The following is a 14655-nucleotide window of genomic DNA, read 5'->3' as shown; positions in this document are numbered from 1 at the left end:
GTAGGATTAAAAAGGGTCGTTGGTTTATAGTATTAGAAATTGCGTCATCACTGAGAGAGAGAGAGAGAGAGAGAGAGAGAGAGGGGACATAATAAGACAAGATATTGGTGATTCTTATTATTTTTATTGATTTTTTTTGCTTGCTTGTGAAAAAATAAGAAAAATAACAAGTAAAAATAACTAAAGGTAAACTCTCTCTCTCCCTCTCTCTCTCTCTCTCTCAATATCTATCATTCTCTCTCACTCCCTCTCTTGCTCTCCAACCAACCTCTCTCTCTCTCTCTCTCTCTCTCTCTCTCTCTCTCTCTCTCTTCCGTTTCTCAATATCTATCATTCTCTCTCTCTCCCTCTCTTTCTCTCCAACCAACCCCTTCCTCTCTCTCTCCCTCTCTTTCTCTCCAACCAACCCCTTCCTCTCTCTCTCCCTCTCTTTCTCTCCAACCAACCCCTTCCTCTCTCTCTCCCTCTCTTTCTCTCCAACCAACCCCTTCCTCTCTCTCTCCCTCCTCCTCCTCTTCCTCCTCCTCCTCCTCCTCCTCCCTAGCACCTCTCAAACACTCTGTACAGCTCGGTCAAGTTGGCAATCTGCAGGAAGGTTGTGTCTTGGGCAAAGTGTTGAGGAGGAAGAACATGTTTTTTAATCGCTGGGAAGATAATGTGTTCAATAGCCCACTTCCAAGCTCCTCCTCCTCCTCCTCCTCCTCCTCTTCCTCTTCTTCCTTCTTCTGCTTTGTTTCCTCCTCCTCCTTCTTCTTCTTCTTCTTCTTCCTTTCCTTCTTCCTCAGTTTCAGTTTCCCTCTTCTTCTTCTTCTTCTCTTCCTCCTCCTCCTCTTCATCATCTTCTTCTTCCAGTGGTGTCTGTGAATGAAGAGAGAGAGAGAGAGAGAGAGAGAGAGACAGATAGTTATAATTTTAATCTCCTCTTCCTCCTCCTCCTCCTCCTTCTTCTTCTTCTTCTTCTTCCTTTTCTATATATATATACAAAAAAGATAGATTGCTCTCTCTCTCTCTCTCTCTCTCTCTCTCTCTCTCTCTCTCTCTCTCTCTCTCTCTCTCTCTCTCTCTCTCTCTCTCTCTCTCTCTCTCTCCTCCTCTTCCTTTCCTTCCCTTCTCTCTCTCTCTTTCCCTCCCTCTCTCTCAATCTCTCTTTCCTTCCCTTCTCTCTCTGTTTCCCTCTCTATCTCTGTCTCCCTCCCTCTCTCTCAATCTCTCTTTCCTTCCCTTCTCTCTCTGTTTCCCTCCCTCTCAATCTCTCTTTCCTTCCCTTCTCTCTCTGTTTCCCTCTCTCTCTCTGTCTCCCTCCCTCTCTCTCAATCTCTCTTTCCCTCCCTCTCTCTCCAACTCTCCTTCCTTTCCCTCCCTTCCCTTCCCTTCTCTCTCTCTCTACCTCAAGCACAACCTCCCTCCCTCTCCCTTCCTCTCCCTCACCTTGTCCTGCACAGCGTAGAACCTCGCCAGCTCTCTCGCCAGCGTGTCAAAACAGTCCTTCTCATTGTCCCAGTCCACCTCCGAGGCCAGGCGCAGGATGAAGACCGGTAGACCCTCCATACTGGGCTGGTGGCCGTCTGAAGGGAGGGGAAGGAGAGTTAGTAGGTGTTTTCACGGCGAAGGAAACAGCTCAAGGGCGCGAAACAAGGAAACAATAATTAAAAATGCCGGCTAGCAATGATTTCTTTTGCTTTCCCAGCGGTTCGACAACTGTGTGAGCCAGGCAAGATGGCGCCACTATAAACACTTGCCAAACACACAGCGACCCGGGGCACACCAACAACAATAACAACAACAGGACAGACCTACACAGCCATATCCTGACACATTGGAAAATAAATATGGTTGATAAGTTTACTATGTTGTAGTTTTCTTAAGCAATGTATTCCCTCCCTCCCTTCCTTCCTTCCTTCCTCCTCTCTCTCTTCTCCTCCTTCTGCTCTCTCCTCTCCTCCTCCTCTTCCTTAACCAATACATTCCCTCCCTCCCTTCCTTCCTCCTCTCTCCTCCTCCTCCTCCTCTTCCTTAACCAATAGATTCCCTCCCTTCCTTCCTTCCTTCCTTCCTCCTCCTCCTCCTCCTCCTCTTCCTTAACCAATATATTCCCTCCTTCCCTCCCTTCTCTCTCTTCTCTTCCTCTCCCTTCCTCTCTCTCTCTCCTCCTCCTCCTCCTCTTCCTTAACCAATACATTCCCTTCCTTCCTTCCTCCTCCTCCTCCTTCTCACCTTTCCTCTCTCTCTCTCTCCTCCTCCTCCTCCTCCTCCTCTTCCCTAACCAATACAATCCCTCCCTTCCTTCTTCCTCCTCCTCCTCTTCCCTAACCAATACACTCCCTTCCTTCCTTCCTCCTCTCTCTCCTCCCCATTCCTCTCCTCCTCCTCCTCCTCCTCCTCCCCCCACTCACCCAGGAGGTATGGCAGCGTACAGAGCCGCCCTTCCTCGTCAATCCGCAAGCTGAAATAGTCATCCAGCATCTCCGCCTTGGATGACAGGAGGGCTTTGATGTAGCCAGCCAGGTCACCCTTGTCACCATCCCCCTCGGACCAGCCACTCTCGGGAAGGTCCAGGGCGATGTGGGCTAGGTCTTGGACGCTGGCCGGGCTCTGGAAGGGACGGGAGGGTAAGGGAGAGGGAGGGAAAGAGGGGAGGAGAGGGAGGGAGGGAGAGGGAGGGAAGGAAGGAAGGAAGGAAGGGAAAGGAGGAAAGTTATGAGAGAGAGAGGTAGAGAGAGAGAGAGACAGATTAAAGAAAGTTATGAGACAATAAAAAAGAGAGAGAGAGAGAGAGAGAGAGAGAGAGAGAGAGAGAGAGAGAGAGAGATTAAAGAAAGAAAATAACCCAATTTACCAATCTATCTATCAATCTATCTATCTATCTATCTATCTATCAATCTATTTCAAAGACTTACCGATAATTTCAGAATTCCAAAGTTGCCAAAATTGTTGAGAGTTAGTTGGTAGAAGAGTTCCTCGCTGAAATAGATTGGGGGTAGAGTTAGCTCTCTCTCTCTCTCTCTCTCTCTCTCTCTCTCTCTCTCTCTCTCTCTCTCTCTTTCTCCTCCTACTCTCTCTCTGACAAACACACACACACACACACACACTCTCCTCTCTCCGTCTCTCTCTCCTCCTCCTCCTACGCACCTCAGGGAACACGTGTTGACCAGGTAGAGTGCGTGGGTGTGCTGTATGAGTGCGTGGCGAGGGCTGACGCACCCCACGAAGGTCAGGTTACGCACAGCCTCCAGGAGATGCGAGTGGACGGCCGACTCCACTTCCTGTTGCAGCGTCAGAATGGAGGTCAGCTGGATCTCGCGTCTGGGGGGGAGGAGGGGGAGGGGGGGGTCATTAGTGGTGGTGGGAGAGATGGAGAGAAGGTAGGTGTCAGTGGAGAGAAGGAGGAGGAGGAGGAAGAAAGAGAATGTATTGGTTGAAGGAAGGAAGAAGAGGAGGAGGAGGAGGAGGAGGAAGAAAGGAGAAGTCAAGAAGGAAGAGAGAGGGAGGAGGAGGAGGAAGAAAGGAGGAGAAGTCAAGAAGGAAGAGAGAGGGAGGAGGAGGAGGAGAAGGAAAGAAAAGGAGGAGGAGGAGGAGGAGGAAGAAGAGGAAGAAAGGAGGAGAAGTCAAGAAGGAAGAGAGAGGGAGGAGGAGGAGGAGGAGGAGGTAACAAGGAGATGTGTGTGTGTGTGTGTGTGTGTGTGTGTGTGTGTGTTCAACCCTTGGCGATAGATAGATAGATAGATAGATAGACACTTTATTGACCACAGTTTCTCTTAAATAATAGATCCATTCACAGACATTCAACAAACCCTGACCTCACCATGGGCCGCAGCAGACACACTATAAAAAAAATTCGCCCCCTCCACTACCGGGCCGGGCCATCCAGGAGGCCCCATAAGACAGCCTACCACAGCTATGGCCACCACTGGGAAATAAGTGTGGTTGTCCGAATCAGGTCTGGGTCTTGGAAATTTGCCATGTGCCATCAACCAAAGACTTGAGAATATGGTGGATAGTTCTCTCTCTCTCTCTCTCTCTCTCTCTCTCTCTCTCTCTCTCTCTCTCTCTCTCTCTCTCTCTCTCTCCTTACCTGTTCTGCTGTTGAGGTGTGGCTGCGGAGATAGACTTTCCTCCTTCCTCTCCTCCTCCTCCTCCTCCTCCTCCTCCTCCTTCTTCCTTGTTCTCCTCCTCTCTTCCATTCCTGCAATACCAACAATATTATATAGAAAAATTATACGAATATATATAATAGAGTGAACACAGATATTCCTCCTTCCTCTCTTCCTCCTCCTGAAGAAAAAAAATTATAAAAAAGAAGAAAATTAAGGAAAAGGAAGAAAAATAGAGATAGAAATTCAAGAAAAAAAATTGTATAAGAAAAAAAGAAAAACATAATAAAACAATCATCTCACACACACACGCACACACACACACACACACACACGAACGCACCTCAAGAACTTATCCATTTTTTGTTCGCGAGAGTCTGTTCGAATCATTTGGTGGGCGTAAACCTTTTCTCTGTCTTTATCTCTGTTGCTGTTGTTGTTGTTGTTCTTGTTGTTGTTGTTTTTCCCTTCCTCCGAGCTTGGGGGGGGAGGGAGGGATCCGGCGCCAGGGAGGAGGGCCTGCGGAGGGATGGAGAGAAGGTGGGTGTTGATGGAGAGAAGGAGGAGGAGGAGGAGGAGGAGGAGGAGAAGGAAGGAAGGAAGGGAATGTATTGGTTAAGGAAGGAGGAGAAGGAGGAGGAGGAGGAGAAGTTAAGAAGGAAGAGAGAGGGAGGAAGAGAAGGAGGAAGAGGAAGGAAGGGAGAGAGAGAATGTATTGGTTAAGGAAGAGGAAGAGGAGGAGGAGGAGGAAGGAAGAGAAGAAGAGAGAGAGAAGGAGGAGAAGGAGAGGAAGGAAGGGAAGGAGAATGCATTAGTCAAGGAAGAGGAAGAGGAGGAGGAGGAGGAAGGAAGGGAGAGAGAGGAGGAGGAGGAGGAGGAGGAGGAGGTAGCAAGGAAGACAGACAGACAGACAGACAGGCAGACAGACAGAGACAGACAGACAGACAGAGACAGATAGGCAGACAGACAGACAGACAGAGACAGATAGGCAGACAGACAGACAGACAGACAGACAGAGAGACAGACAGACAGACAGACAGACAGACCAACAAAGACAAAACTCATCACACACAAGACAAGAAAAAATCAACAAACTCACTTGTGTATAGAAAGTCCGTGAGGCGTTTGACCCCAATAACCTTGCCTCGACGCACCTCTGGACGGCTCCCACCACCTCGTCCTGGTGTAGAAAGTGCACCTCATGCTTGGTAGGGTGCACATTAACGTCCAGGGTGGAGGGGTGAAGGGTGAGAGAGAGGTATATGAAGGGGTGTCCAGCCTTGGGGAGGTAGGAGGCGTATACAGTTTCCAGGGCCTTGCGCAGCGCTGAAACGAACATCAAACTTCAATTGTGATTTTCTTGGGTTTCCGTTCATCCAATTCTACTTTGCTTGATGTCAAAATGTAGACCAACTCTTCTACTTTAAGAGCATAGTTTCAGTTTTTTGCTACCATGTTTTGTTTCCTTGTAATCTTTGTGTGTTTAAGGCAAGGTGGGTAGACCATTTCAAGAGCCTTGCGGAGCGTTGAAACAAACATCAAATTTCAACTGTGATTTTTTCTGGTTTCCGTTCATTCGATTCTACTTTGCTTGATGTCAAAATGTAGCCAAACTCTTCTACTTTAAGGGCATAGTTTCAGTTTTTTGCTAGGATGTCTAGTTTCCTTGTAATCTTTGTTTATTTAAGGCAAGGTGGTTAGACCATTTCGAGAGCTGAAACAAACATCAAACTTTAACTGTGATTTTCTCAGGTTTCTATTCATTTGATTCTACTTTGCTTGACGTCAAAATGTAGCCAAACTCTTCTACTTTAAGTGCATAGTTTCAGTTTTTTGCTAAGATGTCTAGTTTCCTTGTAATCTTTGTTTATTTAAGGCAAGGTGGTTAGACCATTTCGAGAGCTGAAACAAACATCAAACTTTAACTGTGATTTTCTCAGGTTTCTATTCATTTGATTCTACTTTGCTTGACGTCAAAATGTAGCCAAACTCTTCTACTTTAAGTGCATAGTTTCAGTTTTTTGCTAGAATGTCTAGTTTCCTTGTAATCTTTGTTTATTTAAGGCAAGGTGGGTAGACCGTTTCCAGAGCAGAGAGCTGGGGGGAGGGGAGAGAGTTACACAGGCAGGAGAGAGAGACAGGGAAGGAAGAGGAAGGAAATGAGAAACAAGAGAGAGAGGAGAAGGAACACACACACACCCACACACACACACACACCCACACCTACCTTGTGAGTCCACCAAACGATGATTAATGAAGAGGAGAAACACGCATTTCTTAACGGAGTAATTTGCGTTGCTCACGAGACCCTCACAGCTAAACCTCAGTCTTTCGTCCCTGCACTCCACCGCAAGGAGCTCCCGCGCCACTGACGGACCGAAGATGGACCGAATATTGTCTGTTGGGGTGGACCGGGGCGGGGTGCGGAGATCGGTGGTCTGGGAGCCCTGTTTCTTTAGGGTGAAGCCGATGGTTGCGTTGTGGACAGCATATCGGCTGACGACCTGTTTTTGGGGTGGATGGAGGAGGAGGAGGAGGAGGAGGGGGATGGAAGAGGAAGAGGAGGAAGGGGATGGAGGAGGAGGTATGGGAAGGGTTGGGAAGGAATGGGATGCGAAGGGAAAGGAAGGGAAGGGATGGGAAGGGAAGGGATGGGATGGGAAGGGAAGGGAAAGGAAGGAAAGGGAAGGAAAGGGAAGAGAAGGGAAAGGAAGGGAAATAAATCATGTTATATATATGATTCTCTCTCTCTCTCTCTCTCTCTCTCTCTCTCTCTCTCACATCCATCTCTTTCCTCCTCCTCTTCCTCCTCTTCTTCTCTCTCTCTCTCTTCCTTTCTCTCACCTTCCATATCCTTCCCTACTAAAATCTAACCTCACCAACCACTCCTCCTCCTCCTCCTCCTCCTCCTCCTCCTCCTCTTCTTCTCTCTCTCTCTCTTCCTTTCTCTCTCCTTCCATATCCTTCCCTTCTAAAATCTAACCTCACCAACCACTCCTCCTCCTCCTCTTCTTCTCTCTCTCTCTCTCTTCCTTTCTCTCTCCTTCCATATCCTTCCCTTCTAAAATCTAACCTCACCAACCACTCCTCCTCCTCCTCCTCCTCCTCCTCCTCCTCCTCCTCCTCACCTCAAACACCTTGGCGTGCTCCTCCGCTGGACTCTTGAGGGCTTTGCGTCTTGTGGGTACGTTATAGAATAAATCCTCGACTGTTATTTGAGTTCCCTGATTTCCTGCACAGGGTTTGGGCGGCCCCGAAGGCTTGCTGTCGACATAGCTGGCTCTGGGGGCGGGAGGGGAGGGAGGGGTTAGATTAGGGGGTTTAGGAGAGGTTTAAGAGGAAGAGGAAGAGGTTTAGGGGGGTTTGGAAGAGGATTAGGAGGTTTGGAAGAGGATTAAGGGTTTTAGAAAAGGATTATAGTAGTAGTAGTAGTAGTAGTTGTAGTTGTAGTAGTAGTAGTAGTAGTAGTGGTAGTAATTGTGTTTTCAAATTCTTTCCCTTCCCTTCCCTTCCTTTCCCTTCCCTTCCCTTCCTTTCCTTTCCCTTCCCTTCCTGTCCTTTCCCTTCCCTTCCTTTCCCTTCCATTCTCTTCCCTTCCCTTCCCTTTCCTTCCTTTCCCTTTCCCTTCTCTTCCCTTCCTTTCTTTTTTCTTGTATTTCCTCTCTCTCTCTCTCTCTCTCTCTCTCTCTCTCTCTCTCCATCCCTTCCCTTACTCAATCCATTCCTTCCTTAACTCATACCAAACCACCCTTCCTCCTCCTCCTCCTCCTCCTCCTCCTCTCACCTCCATGCACACTTGTCCTCCTTGGTCTTGGTAACAATGGTCAAGTGTGCCACGTGACTTATTGATGCCAGTGCCTCGCCACGGAACCCATAAGTGCCGATGCTGGTCAGGTCAGAGAAGGCGCGTAGCTTACTGGTGGTAAACCGCTCGCATACGATATCCATGTCCTCCTTCCTGATGCCTAGGGGGTCAGGGGAGAGAGGGGGGGGTGTTAGTATAGGGTCAGGGCTTAGTTAGGTTAGCTTAGGTTAGGTTAGGTTAGGTTAGGTTAGGTTAGGTTAGGTTAGGTTAGGTTAGGATAGGTTAGTATAGGGTCAGGGCTTAGTTAGGTTAGGTTAGGTAACATATCCACCAATCAATTGCTTTCTATCTTTCTCCGCTCGCATACGATATCCATGTCCTCCTTCCTGATGCCTAGGGGGTCAGGGGAGAGAGGGGGGTGTTAGTATAGGGTCAGGGCTTGGTTAGGTTAGGTTAGGTTACATATCCACCAATCAATTTCTTTCTTTCTTTCTCCGCTCGCATACGATATCCAAGTCCTCCTTCCTGATGCCTAGGGGGTCAGGGGAGAGAGGGGGGTGTTAGTATAGGGTCAGGGCTTAGTTAGGTTAGGTTAGGTTAGGTTACACATCCATCAATCAATTTCTTTCTATCTTTCTCCGCTCGCATATGATTCTCCTTCCTGATGCCTAGGGGGGGGGTCAGGTCAGGGAGAGGGGGGAGAGAGAGAGGGGGGGGTGTTAGTATAGGGTCAGGGCTTAGTTAGGTTAGGTTAGGTTAGGTTACATATCCACCAATCAATTTCTTTCTTTCTTTCTCCGCTCGCATACGATATCCAAGTCCTCCTTCCTGATGCCTAGGGGGGTCAGGGGAGAGAGCGGGGGGGGAGAGGGGGGTGTTAGTATAGGGTCAGGGCTTAGTTAGGTTAGGTCACATATCCATCAGTCAATTTCTTTCTTCTCTCTCTGGTATTTCTATTTCTTCTACTTCCTCCTCCATTTCTATCCTTCTCTCCTTCTCCTTATTTTTTTTTATATTGCTTCATTTCCTTCCTTTCTTGCACTCTGTCCCATACACCCATTTATCATATAGTTCCTTTCTTTCTCCTCCTGTTCTTCCTTCTTTCCTTCCTTTCCTACATATATAATTTCCTTCATTCTTTTTTGCATTCTTCTCCTCTCTCTCTTTGTGCTACCCTACACACACACACACACACACACACACACACACACACAGGCGAATAGTTGGATAATTATAGATAAGGAGACCAGACCACACGAGCCTAAGCCCAGGCCCTGTAAAATTACAACTAGGTAAATACACACACACACACACACACACACACATACACACACACACACACCTGTTCCATTGTCCAGTATCTGCATGAACTTGAGTCCGCCCTGGTTGACAGTCACTTGTATAGACGTGGCTTTTGCGTCCAGGCTGGGGGTAGGAAATCACATATATATACAGGGCTATAAATTCTTGTGGGGCTAGGCAGCGGGCTATAGCCACCAACGTTCTATAGATAGGCCTCAAAATGTCTGTAATCTCCTTATTTTAAAAAGTTTCCCCTGCCTGTGTGTCCTCCCTTACCTCCCCCCACCTCTCCTCCTCCTCCTCCTCTTCCTTAACCAATATATTCTCTCTTCCTTCCTTCCTTCTCCTCCTCCTCCTCTTCCTTAACAAATACATTCCCTTCCTTCCTCCTCCTCCTCCTCCCTCTCTTTCTCTTCCTTTTTAACTTCTCCTCCTCCTCCTCCTTCGAAGCCCCTCCAAAAATCTGGCAAACTTACAGGCCTGATAGATAGATATACACACAATTAATCACATTAGAACATAAGACAAGAATATAACAGTTATGGAAGCTAAATTTAGGGTTATAATTATAGATTGTTATATACAGTAAATGCAGGTTACATACAGAATTACATACAGTGAGTCAACTTGTTACTATTGTTATTATTATTATTATTATTATTATTAGCATCATCATTATCAGTGTGTGTGTGTGTGTGTGTGTGTGTGTGTGTTCTATCCTTATCAGATGCAAGAGATAAGACAGCTGTTTAGCGCACACACATACACACACACGCGCGCACACACGCTTATCTAACAGCTGTGCGTGTGTGTAGTGTGTGTGCGTCTCTGTGTGTGTCTGTGTACGAGTGGAAGTGACTTGTGTGCGTGTGGGATAAACTAGCAAGATGCTCAGGTACGTACATGTGTGTGTGTGTGTGTGTGTGTGTGTGTGTGTGTGTGTGTGTGTGTGTGTGTGTGTTGAAGAAAGAGAGAGAGAGAGAAAGGAAGGAAAAAAACTGTGTGTGTGTGTGTGTGTGTGTGTATATGTATGTGTGTATGTGTGTGTGTGTGTGTGTGTGTGTGTGTGTGTGTGTAATTCACCCACGGCCTGATCACGCACTGGGCTCACTATCACCAGCAAATACCCTCCTGTCCCAAGCAAGCAGTGCAGAGCTTTACCACTGAGCTACGGAGCAGTGTGTGTGTGTGTGTGTGTGTGTGTGTGTGTGTGTGTGTGTGTGTGTGTGTGTACCTGTTCTCTATCATTTCCTTGAGTCCGTTGGCGGGGCGCTGGACAACCTCTCCAGCTGCTATGCGGTTGACCACTGTCTCGTCCAACCGGCGGATTCTACCGGCCTCCCCCATGGCTGAGAAAGAGAGAGAGAGAAAACAATAATGATAATAACAATAATAATAATAATAATAATAATAATAATAATAATAATAATAATAATAATAATAGTAATAGTAATAATAATAATAATAATAATAACCTAACTTCATTTACAGGCATGAACTAACTTAATCTAACCTAATGTCATGAACCTTAAGCAATTTATTTTCGTAAGCTTTGTTGTTTACTTATTACTAAACTTAATATTTTTAGCCACACTTGAAGCTTGCAACCCTCCCTGTCTTTTCCGGTACTGTAATGAAGGCTTGGGCTGGGTGGGGAGGGAGGTGGTGAGACAGCCATTCCTCAAGCCCCGCCACACTGACTTTACCCCGGCTAACGACTGCCTGCGACCCCACAATGCTGCCATTCCCAACCACATGGTCCCGAAAGGTCGTGGCCAAATGGCTGCCGGTGGTGGTCCAGCGTGTGGCCAGTGTGTGGCCGGACAGCAGCCATGGTGGGACACACACCGTGAGGGTCAGGACCCCCGCCATGTGCTGCCAGCATGCATGCATGCACTGAGGACGGCAGCCTCCCAACCATGTGAATGAGGTGGTGTGTTGGCACACTGCCCAGCCTGGCACCAGCCACTGCATGGCCGCGTGGTGGAGGCCAGACCACCACCACGGCCAGGGACAGATACACAGTGTACGGTGAACACCAGCACAGAAACCTTCAAGAAGAGGCTGGACAAATTCCTGGCAGCATCCGGACAGTGTCCGCTCACCATCCACCAGCTTATGGTCTTGTGTCGGCCACTGGTGGCAGCCCACTGATAGCATCCGGACAGTGTCCGCTCACCATCCACCAGTTTATGGTCATGTGTCGGCCACTGGTGGCAGTCCACTGCCGTCCAGACACAGTCCACTCGGCCACTGAACGGCAACCTGTGTACGACCTCTTAGGTCGTACAGCAGACAGACACACACGCACGACCTGCGGCCTGAGGTCGTTATTGGGTGATAAAGTCAGTGTGGCTTACCTAGTAATGCAAGTTCCATCCCCACTCCTTATCTTCCCTAGCTGTCCTTACCTCACGCCCAGCAGCCTCTCTCACCCACCATCTTCACCACCTAACTTCCCTGTCACCTTCTCAGTCAATATAATTAAGTCCTTGGAACTGTAATTAAGGAAATGAGGTGAAATAAGCGTACCTGGCGGCGTGCGAGGCGGCCGGGCGGGAGAATGTAAACAAGGCGGCGAGGTGCGCGCCGCCAAGGCCGTGGGTGCGCGCCCTGCCGCCCGCCGTTCTTGACGAGTCGACGAGGAATCCGGATTGACTGTAAACAATGGGGTATTATTATTATTATTATTATTATTATCATTATTATCATTATTTTCTCCTTCCTTCCTTCTGGAGAATGGAGAGAGAGGGAGGGAGGAGGAGGAGGAGGAGAGAGAGAGGAAGTATATATAGATAAACAGAGAAATAAGAAGGAAAACAAAGAAAGAGGAGAGATTGAGAGACAGAGATAAGAGAGATGAAGAAGGAGGAGAAGGAAAGAGAAAGGAGAGATTAGAGAAAGAAGGAGATTAAAGAAGGAATTATATTGATAGAGAGAGACAGAGAGAAGGAGGAGATAGATGGATCGAGAGAGGGAAAGAGAAGGAGAAAGAGGGAGATAGCCAAATAGAAGAAGAAACAAGGTATATAGAAGAAGAAGAAGAAGGAGGAGGAGGAGGAGGAGGAGGAATTATAGAGGAAATGTCAAATAAGGGAATGGCGCGCGGGGCATGACCTGCTTGCATATAGAAAGTGAAAAGACGTAAATATATTAAAACAAAGCAATATTTAGATAGATAGATAGATAGATAGACAGATAGATAGACAGATAGATAGGGAGATAGATAGATAGATAGATAGATAGATAGATAGATATAGATATACAAATAAATAGACATAGATAGATAGATAGATATAGATATACAAATAAATAGACATAGATAGATAGATAGACAGACAGATAGACAGATAGATAGATTATAGATATACAAATAAATAAATAGAGATAGATAGATATATAGATAGATAGATAGATAGATAGATAGACATAAATAAATTAACAGACCATGGCATATATATATAGACTTCAAAATCTCCTTATTCAGTAAAAAACGAACTATTTTTTTCTTATTTCCTCCTCTTAGCGTAAATTTTAAGGGCAAATAGACCTCAGAAATGGTGGAAAGTTGCATATAATTTAATTCTCTCACATGTAAGTTAATGTTAATGGGTCCAGACACTTAAATAATAAAGAATTTCCGTGTTTCTGTTAAGTTTAAGAAAATATAAATGTTTGTTTTTCCAGGACGATCTACAAACATTATTTCTCAGGCTCTTCGTCAATTATAAAGCCAAATAAAGCAGTAATATGATAGAAGGTGATTTTTAGTTTGTGTTTTATGGCTGTGGGGTGACGTTAGAGGTTAATAAAGGAAATAATATGGGAATTTCGATGCCGTAGTTCATACTGGGAAAATAAACTCTTTGAGGCGCAGGTGGGCATGGCGATAGTTGTCAATTCTCTCACTTTAAATTCTTCAACTTAAATCGATTATAACACATCAATTACAGCAGATGGGCGTCTTTTATAATACCCCAAATGTAGTAGAGGCTTTATATATTACACCTACGTATTCATGAGGTCAGGGAGAGTGTATGAAGGGAGAAATAAAGGGTTAGAAAAAGGTAAACAAAGGCAAGTTGCAAGACTGGAAGGCAGGGGGAAGAGGTGAAGTGCAGTGTTCCCAGACCTCGATAGCCGAAAAACATGGTTGATCTATGTTGAAAAATATAATAAAATGCTTGGAATTTCGCTAACTAAAGGGGGAAATGTGTTACCTGCTATATATAGATTAGGTTTAAGACATTCACTTCATCCTGTATCATTGAATTATTAGTTAAACTTAAATTATGTCATGTGGAGGTGTGTAAATGGATTTGGTAACAGTGGCAAGGTGAGAGGTGAGACGCAGCGTTACCAGATCCAAATGGTCAAACTATCCTCGCCTCAACTAAAGTATAATAATTAAACGATTACAATTACCCTTAGGAAATGATTAACCAAGGGGCTAACTCTATATAAATTAACCCTGAATCATACACGCCATTCTCCGTTTTATTTTAATCGAGGTAAATGGAGTATGACTCACTAACCAGACATGGCAACACTGATCCGAGCTGGCTTCAGTGTATATTATGACGCGAGAGTGAGAGCACGTACGCCGCCGCTCGCTCCCGGGGCCGCACATACCCCCGTCCATATATCCGTCCGTGCCATGTTTCAGGTCATTATTAAGGTCAAAAATGCTTCGCTTCTTCAGCAAGCGTGTGGGGCGGCGCGCGCAGAAGTACAAGAGCGTAGATGAAAGCGGAAATCTACAACCCGCTTATAAGAAACATTCCCTCCCGTGCAAAGTGCTTCTCCTGGATGAGACTGACCTCGCTTTTGATGTCCCCGTGAGTATGACCTTTTTTGACCTTGTTTCCGGGGGTCAGGGGGGTGTAAGGGGGTCGGAAGGGGGTGGGGTCCCAATAGCGGGGTTTGGGTTGGGGTGGGTGGGAGGGTGGGGAGGGGGTGGGGGGGTCGTGTGTGTGTGTGTGTGTGTGTGTGTGTGTGTGTTTCTTCCTCTTCCTTTTCTTCTTCTTCCTCTTCGTCTTCTTCCTCCTCCTCCTCCTCCTCTTCGTCGTCTTCCTCCTCCTCCTCCTCTTCCTCTTCTTCGTCTTCTTCCTCCTCCTCCTCTTCCTCTTCTTCCATATCCTCCTCCTCCTCCTCCTCTTCCTCTTCTTTTATATTCTCCTCCTCTTCCTCCTCCTCGTCTTCCTTATATTTCCATTCCTCCTTCGTTTTCCTCTCTCTCTCTCTCTCTCTCTCTCTCTCTCTCTCTCTCTCTCTCTCTCTCTCCAGTCTGGTTAGGAAACGCCAACCACACACACACACACACACACACACACACACGTACACACACACACACGTACACAGTCACCTATTTTATGTGCACACAGACATACACACACAGGTAACACACACACACACACACACACACACACACACACACACACACACACACACACACAC

The 14655-nt window shown here is 46.7% G+C and overlaps 2 protein-coding genes across 8 annotated transcripts in view; one reads left to right on the top strand and one right to left on the bottom strand.

Annotated features, from left to right (window-relative positions):
- Window positions 1-284: 284 nt before the first annotated feature.
- LOC126988615 (DNA mismatch repair protein Mlh1-like) lies at window positions 285-11831 on the bottom strand. Its single transcript, XM_050846979.1, has 14 exons — window positions 11731-11831; window positions 10433-10547; window positions 9239-9321; window positions 7876-8056; window positions 7220-7373; window positions 6319-6595; window positions 5191-5417; window positions 4435-4610; window positions 4073-4183; window positions 3130-3303; window positions 2898-2961; window positions 2394-2592; window positions 1429-1565; window positions 285-858 (listed from the first exon to the last, which is right to left on the bottom strand). Exons 2-14 carry the CDS (start codon window positions 10543-10545, stop codon window positions 541-543), a joined length of 2214 nt encoding a protein of 737 aa, XP_050702936.1. The 5' UTR covers window positions 10546-10547; window positions 11731-11831; the 3' UTR covers window positions 285-540.
- The window catches only part of LOC126988614 (band 4.1-like protein 5), a 32936-nt gene continuing 28232 nt past the window's right edge, over window positions 9952-14655 (top strand). For 4 of the 7 annotated variants that reach the window (XM_050846974.1, XM_050846976.1, XM_050846975.1 and 1 more), the window contains exon 1: window positions 13753-14036. In XM_050846974.1, the coding sequence (XP_050702931.1) occupies window positions 13884-14036 (153 nt within the window). In that variant the 5' untranslated portion in view covers window positions 13753-13883. Of the gene's footprint in view, window positions 10094-13752; window positions 14037-14655 lie in introns of those variants that run through there. The other 3 variants (XM_050846978.1, XM_050846977.1, XM_050846973.1) reach the window with 2 other exon arrangements.

This window comes from Eriocheir sinensis, chromosome 69 (genome assembly GCF_024679095.1).
Source record: "Eriocheir sinensis breed Jianghai 21 chromosome 69, ASM2467909v1, whole genome shotgun sequence".
NCBI classification, from domain to species: domain Eukaryota; kingdom Metazoa; phylum Arthropoda; class Malacostraca; order Decapoda; family Varunidae; genus Eriocheir; species Eriocheir sinensis.
The sequence above is the reverse complement of the archived record's forward strand: the minus strand, read 5'-3'. Positions and strand labels throughout refer to the sequence as shown.

What these genes read in the sequence shown, in the direction of transcription:
- LOC126988615 (XM_050846979.1), bottom strand. Translation starts at nt 10,545, where the DNA reads ATGGGGGAGGCCGGTAGAATCCGCCGGTTGGACGAGACAGTGGTCAAC. An exon ending in TCGTTTGGTGGACTCACAAG is followed by an intron (nt 5,418 to 6,318) that starts GTAGGTGTGGGT and finishes TGTTCGTTTCAG; the next exon opens with CGCTGCGCAAGGCCCTGGAA. An exon ending in TCTACGCTGTGCAGGACAAG is followed by an intron (nt 859 to 1,428) that starts GTGAGGGAGAGG and finishes CTTCATTCACAG; the next exon opens with ACACCACTGGAAGAAGAAGA.